Source organism: Octopus sinensis, unplaced genomic scaffold (assembly GCF_006345805.1).
Source record: "Octopus sinensis unplaced genomic scaffold, ASM634580v1 Contig18483, whole genome shotgun sequence".
Taxonomy (NCBI): Eukaryota; Metazoa; Mollusca; class Cephalopoda; order Octopoda; family Octopodidae; genus Octopus; species Octopus sinensis.
Window position 1 is genome coordinate 3,707 of NW_021835878.1, and position 16,294 is coordinate 20,000.

General features: G+C 39.4%; 1 protein-coding gene across 1 annotated transcript in view; it reads right to left on the reverse strand.

The window, feature by feature from the left end:
- Positions 1 to 256: 256 nt before the first annotated feature.
- Positions 257 to 16,294, reverse strand: part of LOC115231431 — a gene marked incomplete at its 5' end in the record, with an annotated part of 30,571 nt that continues 14,533 nt past the window's right edge. The window contains 5 exons of the mRNA XM_029801453.2: positions 257 to 499; positions 2,344 to 2,474; positions 5,100 to 5,231; positions 10,915 to 11,034; positions 12,774 to 12,848. Of these exons, the coding sequence (XP_029657313.1) occupies positions 385 to 499; positions 2,344 to 2,474; positions 5,100 to 5,231; positions 10,915 to 11,034; positions 12,774 to 12,848 (573 nt within the window). The remainder of the gene's footprint in view (positions 500 to 2,343; positions 2,475 to 5,099; positions 5,232 to 10,914; positions 11,035 to 12,773; positions 12,849 to 16,294) is intronic.

Here is a 16,294-nt window from a genome sequence, read left to right on the forward strand (position 1 = left end):
CGATTATGTAACACTGTGCTCTTCAGAGGTAGCCATTATGGAATGATGTATGTATATCATTGTTCAGTTTTATTTCAAAATTTCTTGCCAATAAAGAAAAGGCCAGTTTCTAATCTAAATCCAAGGCTCCCTCATTGAAATTTCAACATCAACAACAGAGTATTTTTGTTTGTATGCATGTATATATGTATGTATGTATATGTGTAGATTTGTATGTTTTGTTTTATGTATGTATTCTCATGCATATAGCTGTATGTATGTATGTATGTATGTATGTATGCATGCATGCATGTATGTATGTATGAATGTATGGAAGACACAGATTGATTCTATAGAATTTGTAACAACAGCAGTTGAAGAATTGTCAAAAGACAACATCAATTCTTAGAACGCCGATATGTCACCAATCTCTGGACATGTCTTCGAGAAGAATTCGTTCATCATTTTAAAGAATTTCTCAAAACATGATATACCAATAAGATATGCTCCAGCACCTTCTCTGCAAAAAAAAGAAAAATGAAAAGCATAAATGGAACAATTTGAAAAAGTGACCAAAGGAGCATTATAAGCATTTGATGGTAGCATATTTGCTAATTATCATCTGAAGTTATCATTTAAGCTTAATTAAAATATATTTTTTTTTATAGCGGTTAAAAGAACACGAAATTACTTATATTCAACATACATGCATGCATATCATCATCATTGTTCGACCGTAGTCGAGACAATGGAATTTACTATGTTATGCCAGACTTCACGGTCCATCGTAGCATTACGGAGGTCCTGTTGCTGGATGCCTGTATCCCTGGAGATTAGATCAGGGTAGGAGAGTGTGCGCCCTCTGGTATCACGACCGTGGTCAAGACAATGGAATTTACCATGCTACGCCAGACTTCACGGTCCATCAGAGCATTACGGAGGTCCTGTTGCTGGATGCCTGTATCCCTGGAGATTACATCAGGGTAGGAGAGTGTGCGCCCTCTGGTATTGCGAGTAGATGGCTTCCAGAGGAGAAGAGTAGAAATTACTTCTTTTTCAGCTCTACAACAATGTCCAGCAAACTGGACTCTTCTAACTTTCACAAGAGATGACACAGGTTATATGTGTGTGTATATATATATATATATATCATCATCATCATCATTGTTCGACCGTGGTCGAGACAATGGAATTTACTATGTTACACCAGACTTCACGGCCCATTGTAGCATTACGGAGGTCCTGTTGCTGGATGCCTGTATCCCTGGAGATTAGATCAGGGTAGGAGAGTGTGCGCCCTCTGGTACTGTGAGTAGATGGCTTCCAGAGAAGAGTAGAAATTGCCTCGTTTTCAGCTCTACAACAATGTCCAGCAAACTGGACTCTTCTACCTTTCACAAGAGATGATACAGGTTATGTGTGTGTGTGTGTGTGTGTGTGTATATATATATATCATCATCATCATCATCATCATTGTTCGACCGTGGTCGAGACAATGGAATTTACTATGTTATGCCAGACTTCACGGTCCATCAGAGCATTACGGAGGTCCTGTATCCCTGGAGATTACATCAGGGTAGGAGAGTGTGAACCCTCTGGTATCGCGAGTAGATGGCTTCCAGAGGAGAAGAGTAGAAATTACCTCTTTTTCAGCTCTACAACAATGTCCAGCAAACTGGACTCTCCTACCTTTCACAAGAGATGACACAGGTGGTAGTTTCCAAATATTTGTACTTTGGTTGAATGAGGCTTCCACGAGAGATTTTGAGCTCTCATAAGGAGGCGAGTGTAGGTTCCATCCAACTGCCTCTCAAGCTTCTTTGATAATGTGTAATGTCCATTATGCACACATAATGTCCATTAGCACAGGAGTGGCTGTGTGGTAAGTAGCTTGTTTACCAACCACATGGTTCCAGGTTCAGTCCCACTGCGTGGCACCTTGGGCAAGTGTCTTCTACTATAGCCTCGGGCCGACCAAAGCCTTGTGAGTGGATTCGGTAGACGGAAACTGAAAGAAGCCCGTTGTATATATGTATATATATATGCGTGTGTGTGTTTGTGTGTCTGTGTTTGTCCCCCTAGCATTGCTTGACAACCGATGCTGGTGTGTTTATGTCCCCGTCACTTAGCGGTTCGGCAAAAGAGACCGATAGAATAAGTACTGGGCTTACAAAAGAATAAGTCCCGGGGTCGAGTTGCTCGATTAAAGGCGGTGCTCCAGCATGGCCGCAGTCAAATGATTGAAACAAGTAAAAGAGTAAAAGAGTATTAGCGTTTCAGAAAATATATTTCTCGCAATGGCGTTTATCCTGTGATGTATCTGCTTTGAGTATGATACACAGATGGCTGTTGTAATGTCCTTACCTCAGTAAATGTTCTGTCGTTTGTTCGGGCATGTAGGCCAGGAGGAAGGATATGGCTCGCATCGTCTGCTGTTTCGTCTGCGTGTGTTCCGACATCAGTCCTTTCCGGATGATTTCGGGGAGATATTGCATCTAGCAACCAGCATCATCACCATCACCATCATCATCGTCGTCGTCGTCGTCGTTGTCATCATCATCGTTGCCACCATCATTACCATCATCATCATCATCACCGTCATCATTATTGTCATTATTATTGTCATCATCATCATCATCATTAACATCACCATCATCATCAGGACCATCACCATCATCATTACCATCGTCACCATCATCATCATTACCATCACCATCATCATCAGGACCATCACCATCATCATTACCATCGTCACCATCATCATCATTACCATCACCATCATCATCATGACCATCACCATCATCATCAGGACCATCACCATCATCATTACCATCGTCACCATCATCATCATTACCATCATCACCATCATCATCATCATCATCATTACCATCACCATCATCATCATCATCATCATCATTACCATCACCATCATCATCATCATCATCATCATTACCATCACCATCATCATCATTACCATCACCATCATCATCATCATCATCATCATTACCATCACCATCATCATCATTAACATCACCATCATCATCAGGACCATCACCATCATCATCATTACCATCACCATCATCATCATTACCATCACCATCATCATCATCATCATCATCATTACCATCACCATCATCATCATTACCATCACCATCATCATCATTACCATCACCATCATCATCATCATCATCATCATTAACATCACCATCATCATCAGGCCATCACATCACATTACCATCGTCACCATCATCATCATTACCATCACCATCATCATCATTACCATCACCATCATCATCACCATCATCATCATTACCATCATCATCATCATCATTAACATCACCATCATCATCAGGACCATCACCATCATCATTACCATCACCATCACCATCATCATCATCACCATCATCGTTGTCATCATCATTACCATCATCATCATCATCATCATCGTCATAATCACCAATGTCGTCGCCATCATTGAAACCAGCGTTGCCAACGGCAGCAGCAGCAGCCGTAGCAGTAGCAGGAAGCAACATCACCATCATAATTATTTATCATTATCATCATCATCATCGTCAGCAGCAACATCAGAAAGAAATAAAAGAAAAAAGAGAACCATGTGTATACAATGGAGAATTAGAGAGAGAGAGACAGAGAGAATAATGTATTCCTATACACACACATTTATGTGTGTGTGTGAGTGGCTGTGTGGTAAGTAGCTTGTCTACCAACCACATGGTTCCGGGTTCAATCCCACTGCGTGGCATCTTGAGCAAGCGTCTTCTACTATAGCCCCAGGCTGACCAATGCTTGTGAGTGGATTTGGTAGACGGAAACTGAAAGAAGCCTGTCGTATATATATATATATATATATATATATATATATATATAGGCGCAGGAGTGGCTGTGTGGTAAGTAGCTTGCTTACCAACCACATGGTTCCGGGTTCAGTCCCACTGCGTGGCATCTTGAGCAAGCGTCTTCTACTATAGCCCCAGGCTGACCAATGCTTGTGAGTGGATTTGGTAGACGGAAACTGAAAGAAGCCTGTCGTATATATGTATATATATATGTATATATATACATATATATATATATATATATATATATATATGTGTGTGTGTGTGTGTGTGTGTATGTTTGTGTGTCTGTGTTTGTTCCCCTAGCATTGCTTGACAACCGGTGCTGGTGTGTTTACGTCCCCGTAACTTAGCAGTTCGGCAAAAGAAACCGATGGAATAAGTACTGGGCTTACAAATAGAATAAGTCCCGGGGTCGATTTGCTCGACTAGAGGCGGTGCTCCAGCATGGCCACAGTCAAATGACTGAAACAAGTAAAAGAGTATACACACATATATATATATATATTTTTATACATGCCCCAGCATGGCCACAGCTCGTGAGCTGAAACTAAATAAAATGAAAAAAAAAAAAATAAATACTCTTACGCTTTTACTCTCTTTTACTTGTTTCAGTCATTTGACTGCGGCTATGCTGGAGCACCGCCTTTAGCCGAGCAAATCAAGCTTATTCTTCGTAAGCCCAGTACTTATTCTATCGGTCTCTTTTGCCGAACAGCTAAGTTACGGGGACGTAAACACACCAGCATCGGTTGTCAAGCAATGCTAGGGGGACAAACACAGACACACAAACATATATATATATATATATATATATATATATATACATATATGTATATATATACGACGGGCTTCTTTCAGTTTCCGTCTACCAAATCCACTCACAAGGCTTTGGTCGGCCCGAGGCTATAGTAGAAGACACTTGCCCAAGGTGCCACGCAGTGGGACTGAACCCGGAACCATGTGGTTGGTAAGCAAGCTACTTACCACACAGCCACTCCTGTATGTGTATGTATTCACACAAAGAGGTTATCAAGAGGTTGTGAGATGTGCTAAAAATAATAGCTAAATACCCCTTAATTCACATAAAAGAATTTGTTTTTTGAGGGGTTTTTTTTTCATAATTGTATGATTTCCCATATGTAGAACAGAAATTTTCAAATATTTTCTGAAAATCCCCAAAATAAAAAATAGTTATTAGGGTTTATAAGGGGTACTTAGAACAGAATTCTACCAAATAGACAACAAAAAACCCAAACTTACCAATGTTGGCGTGTTCAGTTTGAATTTGGAAAAATTGGCGATTCCTCGTAGAATGTTTAGAAGGGTCTCAGTGTCGAGGTTGTCGCGGTGGAGCAAGGAACAAAGGGTTTTTTGTAGATTGGAGAGACAGACCTGTGAAGACAGAAGGCATGGATGAGAAGAGGAAGAGAAAAAGGATCTTTTTGGTTTGACCGGCAGTTTTTTAAAATAATTTCCACGTAACTAAACACTTTTAAACTTCGTATACTGGTAGAATGTGTTTATAAAACATCTTTTTCTCTTGGCTTTATTGAGAAAAGTCTATAGTTTGTAAGATATTTGTTGTTTTTTTTTCTTCAATTTCTGCAATTTCAACCAATCAGTGACCTCTATTGAGGTGAAAAACATTCTGTGCCATATGAATATGTGCCTCGTTTAAGAAACAGATTGGGATCTTTTCGGATTGAACGGCAGTTTTTTAAAATAATTTCCCCGTAACTAAACACTTTTAAACTTCATATACTGGTAGAATGTGTTTATAAAACATCTTTTTCTCTTGGCTTTCTTGAGAAAATTCTATAGTTTGTAAGATATTTGTTGTATTTTTTCTTCAATTTCTGCAATTTCAACCAATCAATGACGTCTATTGAGGTGAATACAATTACTACTGTTGTTTGTCAACAACAACTTCCGGCGGTGTATATTTCATTTTTATATATTAAATAGACTGGCTTCCGTGCCAGTGGCACGTAAAAAGCACGAATCCGATCGTGGCCGTTGCCAGCCTCCCCTGGCCCCTGTGCCGGTGGCATGTAAAAAGCACCTTCGACACTCATGGAGTAGTTTGTGTTAGGAAGGGCATCCAGTTGTAGAAACACTGCCAGATCAGACTGGAGCCTGGTGCAGCCTTCTGGCTTCCCAGACCCCAGTTGAACCGTCCAACCCATACTAGCATGGAAAACGGACGTTAAACGATGATGATGATGATGATGATGATGATGGTGATGGTGATGACGATGACGATGATGAAGATGTAATTAATTCATTTTATGACAGCAAATCCGCCGGTCAAAGTGAAAAGATCCGAGAAAAAGGGAGAGAGAGATAGGGGGGTAGGAGGGATGGAAGATGAGGAGAAGGAAGAGGTGGAATTAATGTATGATGATGGTAAAGGCTACCACGACAGCAGCAACAGCAAGAATAACAAGTGTGGTAAGCATTGCTATAATCAACACTACCACCACCACCACCTCTCACCACCACCCATCACCACCACCACCACCACCACCACCACTACCTCTTCCACCACCCATCACTACCACCCGTCACCACCACCACCACCACCAACACCACTACCACCACCTCCACTACCACCACAACCACCACCACCATCACCACCACCACCACCACCACCACCACCACCACTACCACCACCTCCACTACCACCACCACCACCACCACCATCACCACCACCATCACCACCACCACCATCACCACCACCACAACCACCACCACCATCACCACCACCACCACCTCTTCCACCACCCATCACCACCACCATCACCACCACAACCACCACCACTACAACCTCTTCCACCACGACCACCACAACCTCTTCCACCACGACCACCACAACCTCTTCCACCACCCATCACCACCTCCACTACCACCACCACCACCACCACCACCTCCTCCACCACTGCAACCAACACCACCAACACCACTGCCACAATCATTGCCACCACTCTCACCTCTACCATTGCAATCGCCACAACCACCGCCAACACCTCGATCACTGCCACCACCACTACCACCACCAACACTGCATCCAACACCCCAACCACTGACAACACCACAACCTCCACCGCCACCACCAACAACACTAACAACAAAATCCCCACCCTAACCACTGACACCAGTCATCACCACCACCACCACCACCACCACCAATACCACCACCACCACCACCACTATCACAACGACCACTACCACCGTCATCATCAACACAACCACCATCACCAATACTACAACCACCATCATCACAACCACCACCACCACCACCACCACCACCACCACCACCACCACCACCATCACCACCACAACTACCACCACAACTACCACCACAACCACCACCACCACAACAACCATGATGATAAGATAACCATAAGATAACGATGTCTCAAAGGTCACTAATTAACCAACTCGTCTTTCTTCTCAACACACACACACATATATTCTTTATTCTTTTACTCGTTTCAGTCATTTGACTGTGGCCATGCTGGAGCACCGCCTTTTTAGTCAACCAAATCGACCCCAGGACTTATTCTTTGTAAGCCTAGTACTTATTCTATCGGTCTCTTTTGCCGAACCGCTAAGTTACAGGGATGTAAACACACCAGCATCAGTTGTCAAGCGATGGTTGGGTGGGTCGGGGTAGGGACAAACACAAACATGAAGACACACACACACACACACACACACACACACATATATATATATATAGGTGCAGGAGTGGCTGTGTGGTAAGTAGCTTGCTAACCAACCACATGGTTCCAGGTTCAGTCCCACTGCGTGGCACCTTGGGCAAGTGTCTTCTACTATAGCCTCGCGCTGACCAAAGCCTTGTGAGTGGATTTGGTAGATGGAAACTGAAAGAAGCCCATCACATATATAAATATATGTATGTGTATATGTTTGTGTGTTTGTGTTTGTCTCCCCAACATCGCTTGACAACCGATGGTGGTGTGTTTACGATCCCATCATTTAGCAGTCTGACCAGAGAGACCGATAGAATAAGTACTAGGCTTACAAAGAATAAGTCCTCAACTAAAGGTGGTGCTCCAGCATGGCCACAGTCAAATGACTGAAACAAAATAAAAATAAATATTTATATATATATATATAGATTCTATTTTAACAAAACTGTCCGACAGACGGAAATGAGAAACTCTGAGTAACAGCTTTTGTTATATTTCTGCTGCTTTTAAATAAAGTATATATATGTATATATAAGGTTGTCCCAAAAGTTCGTAGAAAGTCTTGGAAAATAATGGTCTTTATTTTGAGGAATAATTTTTGTTGTTTTTGTTAGTACTTGGCGAGTAAAAATTCAATTTTCGCAAGTGTTTACGAACTTTTGGGACAATTTTATATACATATATATATATATATATATATATATATATATATATATATATAAAATAACAAACGGTAAAATTAATTCATTAAGAAGTAATCAATAATTTCATCAAGTAGAATTCGGTATGAAAAAAAGAGCATTGCATGGTACACTTAATATTCAGCAAAGATTTGCTTTACCACATACCGAAGTTTAGATATAGCAGTCAAAAAATCTTAGCTATTTCTTCTACTTTAAAAAGGGACTCCCAGAAAATCCAAAATACTTGAAAGTAATTCACACAGGCAGAGAGGAAAGGTAACGAAAATCAATCAATATCTGGTCATCCGTGATATTGATTGATTTTTTGTTGCTTTACTCCCTGCCTGTGTGGATTACTTTCAAGTATTTTGGATTTTCTGGGAGTCCCTTTTTAAAGTAGAAGAAATAGCTAAGATTTTTTGACTGCTATTTCTAAACTTCGGTATGTGGTAAAGCAAATCTTCGCTGAATCCTTTTTATTAAGTATATATATATATATAGCGGTACATATGTTTCTGGCTTTATTGGACAATTTATATCAATGCATAATTGATGTAACATGTAGGTCAGTAGCCTTCTTCAGCCGCATACAATTACCACACCAAAACGGCCATGTAATACATGTCTTTGGTGTGGTAATTGTACGTGGCTGAAGAAGGCTATTGACCTACATGTTATATCAATTATGCATTGATAAAAATTGTCCAATAAAGCCAGAAACATATGTACCGCTAAATCCTTTGCATCTTATTTTTCTTTTGATAAATATACCCTATCACCTACACCACTAACTGGCATATACAGGTGCTTACAGTTATCAAGTATTCACCCTGAATTTTGTACCCTATATATATATATATAATATATATATATAATATATATATATATATATTCGGTTAAGTAATTGAGATTCTAGTGAATTCTAAAGAATTCACATGAATATGGTCCTTAACTAGGATGCACCGGAAATCTATATGGTGTTAACCATACGACAAGTGGGGTGATTACAAATAGGAAAAAAGCAACAAGAATGGATTAAAATCTCGGTACGATCGTTTCGTACGAGGACATCTTTAATAAGCTACAAAAAATGCAGTGAATACAGATGGCTCATACTCGTCAGCCGAAAAAACATCAGAGAATTCCCAAACATCAAAAGGGGTAGATACAAAAGAGGTTGTAAGATTAGCTGCATTGAAGAAAGTTTGCCTCTTACTCGGATTTCCAGAAATTTTGCATGACTGTATCCGAAAATTTCTTCACACAACTTGATCAAATATTCAATATGAGCTATATGTAGACATGCACAAATTCTGTAAGTTTAAAACCTTTCATCGGATCTCCTTGAATCGAACTTTCTTCAATGCAGTTAATCTTACAACCTCTTTTGTATCTACCCCTTTTGATGTTTGGGAATTCTCTGATGTTTTTTCGGCTGACGAGTACGAGCCATCTGTATTCACTGCATTTTTTGTAGCTTATTAAAGATGTCCTCGTACGAAACGATCGTACCGAGATTTTAATCCATTCTTGTTGCTTTTTTCCTATTTATATATATATATATATAACTTATAAATAAGGGCAAAGGAAAAAATTTCTAATACCAAATATGCCGAAAATTGGACATATTGTCCATTTACCATATAATTTTTTTCCCAGTACGCACACTACTCGAAAAAAGGTCGACAGAAATCTCTAAAAAAATTCCATTAATACCATATCGGACCGATATGATAATATGGGTATGAGTAAGTATCTCATTTACTTCTTTGCCACATGTATCACTGACGAAGGGAGGGTTCTTTTTGAACTAACCCTGAAATCAGTCCGATATGGTATTAATGGAATTTTTTTAGAGATTTCTGTTGACCTTTTTTCGAGTAGCGTGCATACTGGGAAAAAAATTATATGGTAAATGGACATTATGTCCAATTTTTGGCATATTTGGCATTAGAAATTTTTTCGTCTGCCCTTATTTATAAGTTGTTTATAATTTAACCTTTAAAGGTATTTTTTAATATGCTGGCCATTGATAAAATTTTTTTCGAAAAAATTTTATCCTACATTAGATATATATATATATATATACGTTTATATATTTGTTGTGCAAGATTTTTTATGTGAAGTCGTGTTTTGAAACAGATATTGTTATATTTAGGAATGGTCATTTTGCCAGTTTAGCCAATAAAAACACACGCACTATATATTTGGTGTTACTTTGCTTCAGTGTTATTTATTTTTTACATTAATCTTAATCTTATTTCGGCCAGAGTTCTTTCGTCACACTCCTGTGACCGCATCAGTGGTCCTTTGTTTTCTTCTTTCTTATTGGCTAAACTGGCAAAATGACCATTCCTAAATATAACAATATATGTATATTTTTATTTATTTTATTTTTTATTTTATCTAGTTTCAGCTCACGAGCTCTGGCCATGCTGGGGCACCGCCATTTGGTGTTGCTACATGATTTTACTTCACGAATGCTTTTTAGCAACTGCCATTTGATGCATGAGAGAGTTCGATGCAGCTGCCCTCATCTGCACCTCCTATATATATATATATATATATATATATAATATTTCTATCTACATTATGTTTCAATCAGTTTATCTGTGATAATGGCAACAATGAAAACAACAGCAATAGCTAAAACAACAATGACAGTGTGGTACGAACCGTGTCTGACGAACAAACGGCCAGATTTGCTACCAAAGCGGTGGCCATGGTCAAGACTTCCTGTTGCCAAGTGCTGCCCTTTAGCAGGGAGTTGATGTTCTGGCCACATGCCATGTCTTTCTGAAAGAACACAACAACAACAACCACAACAACAACAATAACAATAATGATGAAAAAAGTTAATAACAAAAAAAAAAAGAAAAACAGCAACAAATAAACAAAGGAAAAAAATTAATAAAAGAAAAATCAAAAAACTAAAAAAAAAAAAACCAAAATAAAAAGAGAGAAATTGTAATAATGGTTTCAGATTTTGGCACAAGGCCAGCAATGTTGGGGGAGGGGATGAGGCGATTACATCAACCCCAGTATTAAACTGGTACTTGTTTTATTGACCCTGGAAAGGATGAAAGGCAAAGTTGACCTCGGCGGGATTTGAACTCAGAACATAAAGATGGACGGAATGCTGCTAAGCAGTTAGGGGGTTACAGTCAAGGGGTTTGCAGTCGAGGGGCTTGCAGTCAAGGGGCTGATAGTTGAAGGGCTGTCAGTTGAGGGCTGACACTCAAGGGGCTGACAGTTGAAGGGCTGATAGTTGAAGGGCTGACAGTTGAGGGGCTCGCAGTCAAGGGCTGACAGTTAAGGGCTAACACTCAAGAGACTGACAGTTGAGGGGCTGACAGTCAAGAGGCTTTCAGTCGAGGGGCTGGCAGTCAAGGCGCTGACAGTTCAGGGGCTGACAGTTAAGGGCTGACACTCAAGGGGCTGACAATTGAGGGGCTGACAGTCAAGAGACTGACAGTCGAAGGGCTGACAGTTAAGGGCTGACAGTCAAGAAGCTGACAACCAAGGGGCTGACAGTGAAGGGGATTTCAGTCAAGGGGCCAACAGTCAAGGGGCTGACAGTCAAGGGGCTTTCAGTTGAGGAGCTGACAGTTGAGGGGTTGACAGTAAAAAAGCTGACAATCAAGGGGCTGACAGTGAAGGGGCTTTCAGTCAAAGGGCTGACAGTGAAGAGACTGGCAGTCGAGGAGCTGACAGTTAATGGCTGACATTCAAGGGGCCGACAGTCAAGAGGCTTTCAGTCGAGGGGCTGGCAGTCAAGGCGCTGACAGTTGAGGGGCTAACAGTTGAGGGGCTGCCAATCAAGGGGCTGGCAGTCAAGGGGCTGACAATCAAGGGGCTGACAGTGAAGGGGCTTTCAGTCAAAGGGCTGACAGTGAAGAGACTGGCAGTCGAGGAGCTGACAGTTAATGGCTGACATTCAAGGGGCCGACAGTCAAGAGGCTTTCAGTCGAGGGGCTGGCAGTCAAGGCGCTGACAGTTGAGGGGCTAACAGTTGAGGGGCTGCCAATCAAGGGGCTGGCAGTCAAGGGGCTGACAATCAAGGGGCTGACAGTGAAGGGGCTTTCAGTCAAGGGGCCAACAGTCAAGGGGCTGACAGTCAAGGGGCTTTCAGTTGAGGAGCTGACAGTTGAGGGGCTGGCACTCAAGAAGCTGACAATCAAGCGGCTGACACTGAAGGGGCTTTCAGTCAAGGGGCCAACAGTCAAGGGTCTGACAATCAAGGGGCTTTCAGTCGAGGAGCCTTCATGTAGTTCTCAAGGAGATTCAGTGTGACACAGAATGTGACAAGGCTGGCTCCTTTGAGACACAGGCAGAGCAAGAAATAAAGTGTCTTGCTCAAGGATACAATGCGTCGCCCGGAATTGAACTCACGACCTTACAATCATGCGCCGAACGCCCCTAACCACTGAGCCACGTGCCTTAACAACTCATAAAAAAACAATTATTGCGAGACAAAAAAAACAACGAAATGCTGAAAAAGAAGGACCGGGTGCAGAGTAAGGGGCCATGGTTACCTGTATGAGTTGGTGGCGACACCAGTTGTTGCTCGCGGAAATGTAGGTGAGTATTTTTACTGCGGCTGATTGCATCTGGAAGTAAACGAAGGGGGGGGGGAGAAAAGAAGGTGAGAAAATTGCGCGCGTGTGTGTGTGGGGGTGGGAGGAGAGTGGTGCGTGGGGATGGGGGTGAGGGAGGGTGGTGGTGGTGGTGGTGGGGGGGGGGAGAATGCATGTAGTTGTAGTTGTTGTTGTTGCTCGTTGCTGGTATTTTTGGGGTTAGAGAATTGGGGTGTGTGTGTGGGGGGGGGGGTCAGCCTTATTTTGGAGTCTCTTATTTCTGTGTATGACCCTAGCATACACACACACATATATATGCATACATATATTATATACATACATACATATACATACATTCATACATATATATATAATATATATATATATATATATATATATAATATATATATATTATATATATATATACACACACCATATATATGCAATATACACATATATATATATATACACACACAATATATATACAATATACACATATATATATATATACACATGCATATATATATATATGCATAAATATACATATATACATACATATATATATATATATGTATACATATATATATACATACATATATATATACATACATCTAATATATAAAATAGAGATGTGTGTGTGTATTCGCTTTTCAGGTGAAGATGGCTTCACCAATTGATTCCATACACACACACACACATACACAGATATATACATAGATCGTTGCTATATATATATACATATATATATATATAAATATATATACAACATTTCAGCTTGTTGGGTACATAAAATAGCAACTACCTGCATGTATGATATTTTCAGTCAGAAATATTTTTGCAAAACTGTCCTACGAGGGACTAACTACACTTTTGAAAAAATGCTAAACAGTTCTACTACACTTTAACCCTTTCGTTACCAACCCGGCTGAAACCGGCTCTAGCTCTGAGTACAAATGTCTTGTTTTCATAAGATCTGAATTAAAATCTTACACCAAACCTTAGTCACAATTTATGTTCCTAACACTAGCTTAATGATAACTAAGTTATTTTACTAAATTCTTTGTTATATTTAAAGTAATTGAAAGAAACACAGAGCATCTCAACAGAAATATGGTAACAAAAGGGTTTAAATATATAGAGAAACAATTTTTAACCCTTTTGATACCAACCCAGCTGAAACCACCTCCGGCTCTGTAGTACAAATGTCTTGTTTTCATAAGTTCTGAATAAAATCTTCCACCAAACCTTAGTCACAATTTATGTTCCTAACACTAGCTTAATAATAACTAAGTTATTTTACTCAATTCTTTGTTATATTTAAAATTAATTGAAAGAAACACAGAGCATCTCAACAGAAATATGCTAACAAAAGGGTTTAAATATATAATAGAGAAACAATTCTTAACCCTTTTGATACCAACCTGGCTGAAACCACCTCTGGCTCTGAGTACAAATGTCTTGTTTTCATAAGTTTTGAATTAGAATCTTCCACCAAACCTTAGTCACAATTTATGTTCCTAACACTAGCTTAATGATAACCAAGTTATTTTACTAAATTCTTTGTTATATTTAAAGTAATTCATAGAAACACAGGGCATCTCAAAATAGATACGGTAACGAAAGGGTTAACAATCTTCATATCTTGGCATCTGAAGCAGCTGGAGATACATGAGACATTTTGTCCAAAATAACCAACTACTGCCAGCAAAATTAAATTCTGAGAAAAATGCATTTGGCCAAATTTGGACAGACAACAGTTGAAAATAATAGCAATGATATATACACACGTGTATATATATTTCTGAGGGGTCCAAAAATGTACAGTAGAAGACACCCGCCCAAAGTACCATGCAGTGGGACTGAACCCAGAACCATGTGGTTGGTAGGCAATCACGGAGTGGTTGGCGTAAGGAAGGGCATCCAGCCGTAGAAACACTGCCGGATCTGACTGGGCCTGATGAAGCCTTCCGGCTTCACAAACCCCAGTTAAACCGTCCAACCCATGCTAGCATGGAAAACGGACGTTAAACGATGATGATGATGATGATGATGATATATATATATATATATATATATATAGACACACATATATATATATACATACACATATGTATATATATATGTATGTATATATATACACATATATATATACATATATATATGTATATATATATATGTATATATGTATGTATATATATATATATATATGTATATATATGTATAATGTATGTTATATATATATATATATATGTATGTAATATATGTATGTATATATATACACATATATATATACACACACACACATATATTATATATATATGTATGTATATATATGTATGTATATATATACACATATGTATATATATATATATATATGTGTGTTTGTGTATATATATATATATATATATATATAATTGTATAATATATGTATATGTATGTATATAATGTATGTATATATATATATGTATATATATTATATGTATGTATATATATGTATGTATATATATCATCATCATCATCATCATCATCGTTTAACGTCCGTTTTCCATGCTAGCATGGTTTGGACGGTTTAACTGGGGTTTGTGAAGCCGAAGGCTTCATCAGGCCCAGTCAGATCCGCAGTGTTTCTACGGCTGGATGCCCTTCCTAACGCCAACCACTCCGAGAGTGTAGTGGGTGATTTTATGTGCCACCGACACAGGTGCCAGACGAGGCTGGTAAACGGCCACGCTCGGATGGTGTTTTTTATGTGCCACCGACACAGGTGCCAGACGAGGCTGGCAGACGGCCACGCTCGGATGGTGTTTTTTATGTGCCACCGACACAGGTGCCAGACGAGGCTGGCAGACGCCACGCTCGGATGGTGTTTTTTATGTGCCACCGACACAGGTGCCAGACGAGGCTGGCAGACGGCCACGCTCGGATGGTGTTTTTTATGTGCCACCGACACAGGTGCCAGATGAGGCTGGCAAACGGCCACGATCGATGGTGCTTGTTACGTGCCCACAGCACGGAGGCCAGTCGATGCGGTACTGGCTACGGCCACGTTCGGATGGTTTTCTTATGTGCCACGTGCCACCGGCACTGGTACCACACAAGATACAAATTCCATTGATGTTCATCTATTTTGATTTGTTTTGGTATATATATATAATACACATATATATATATATATATATATATATATATATATATATACATATATATATATACATATATATATATATACACCACACACAATATATATATATATATATATATACACACACACATATATATATATATATTATATATACATTGTGTATATATATGTGTATATATATACATACATATATATACATACATAATATCTATATATATAATACATACATACATATATATATATATAATACATATATATATATATATATATATATGTATTCTTCATATCAAAATGATAGCTTGCTATAGCAAGCTATCATTTTGATATGAAGAATATT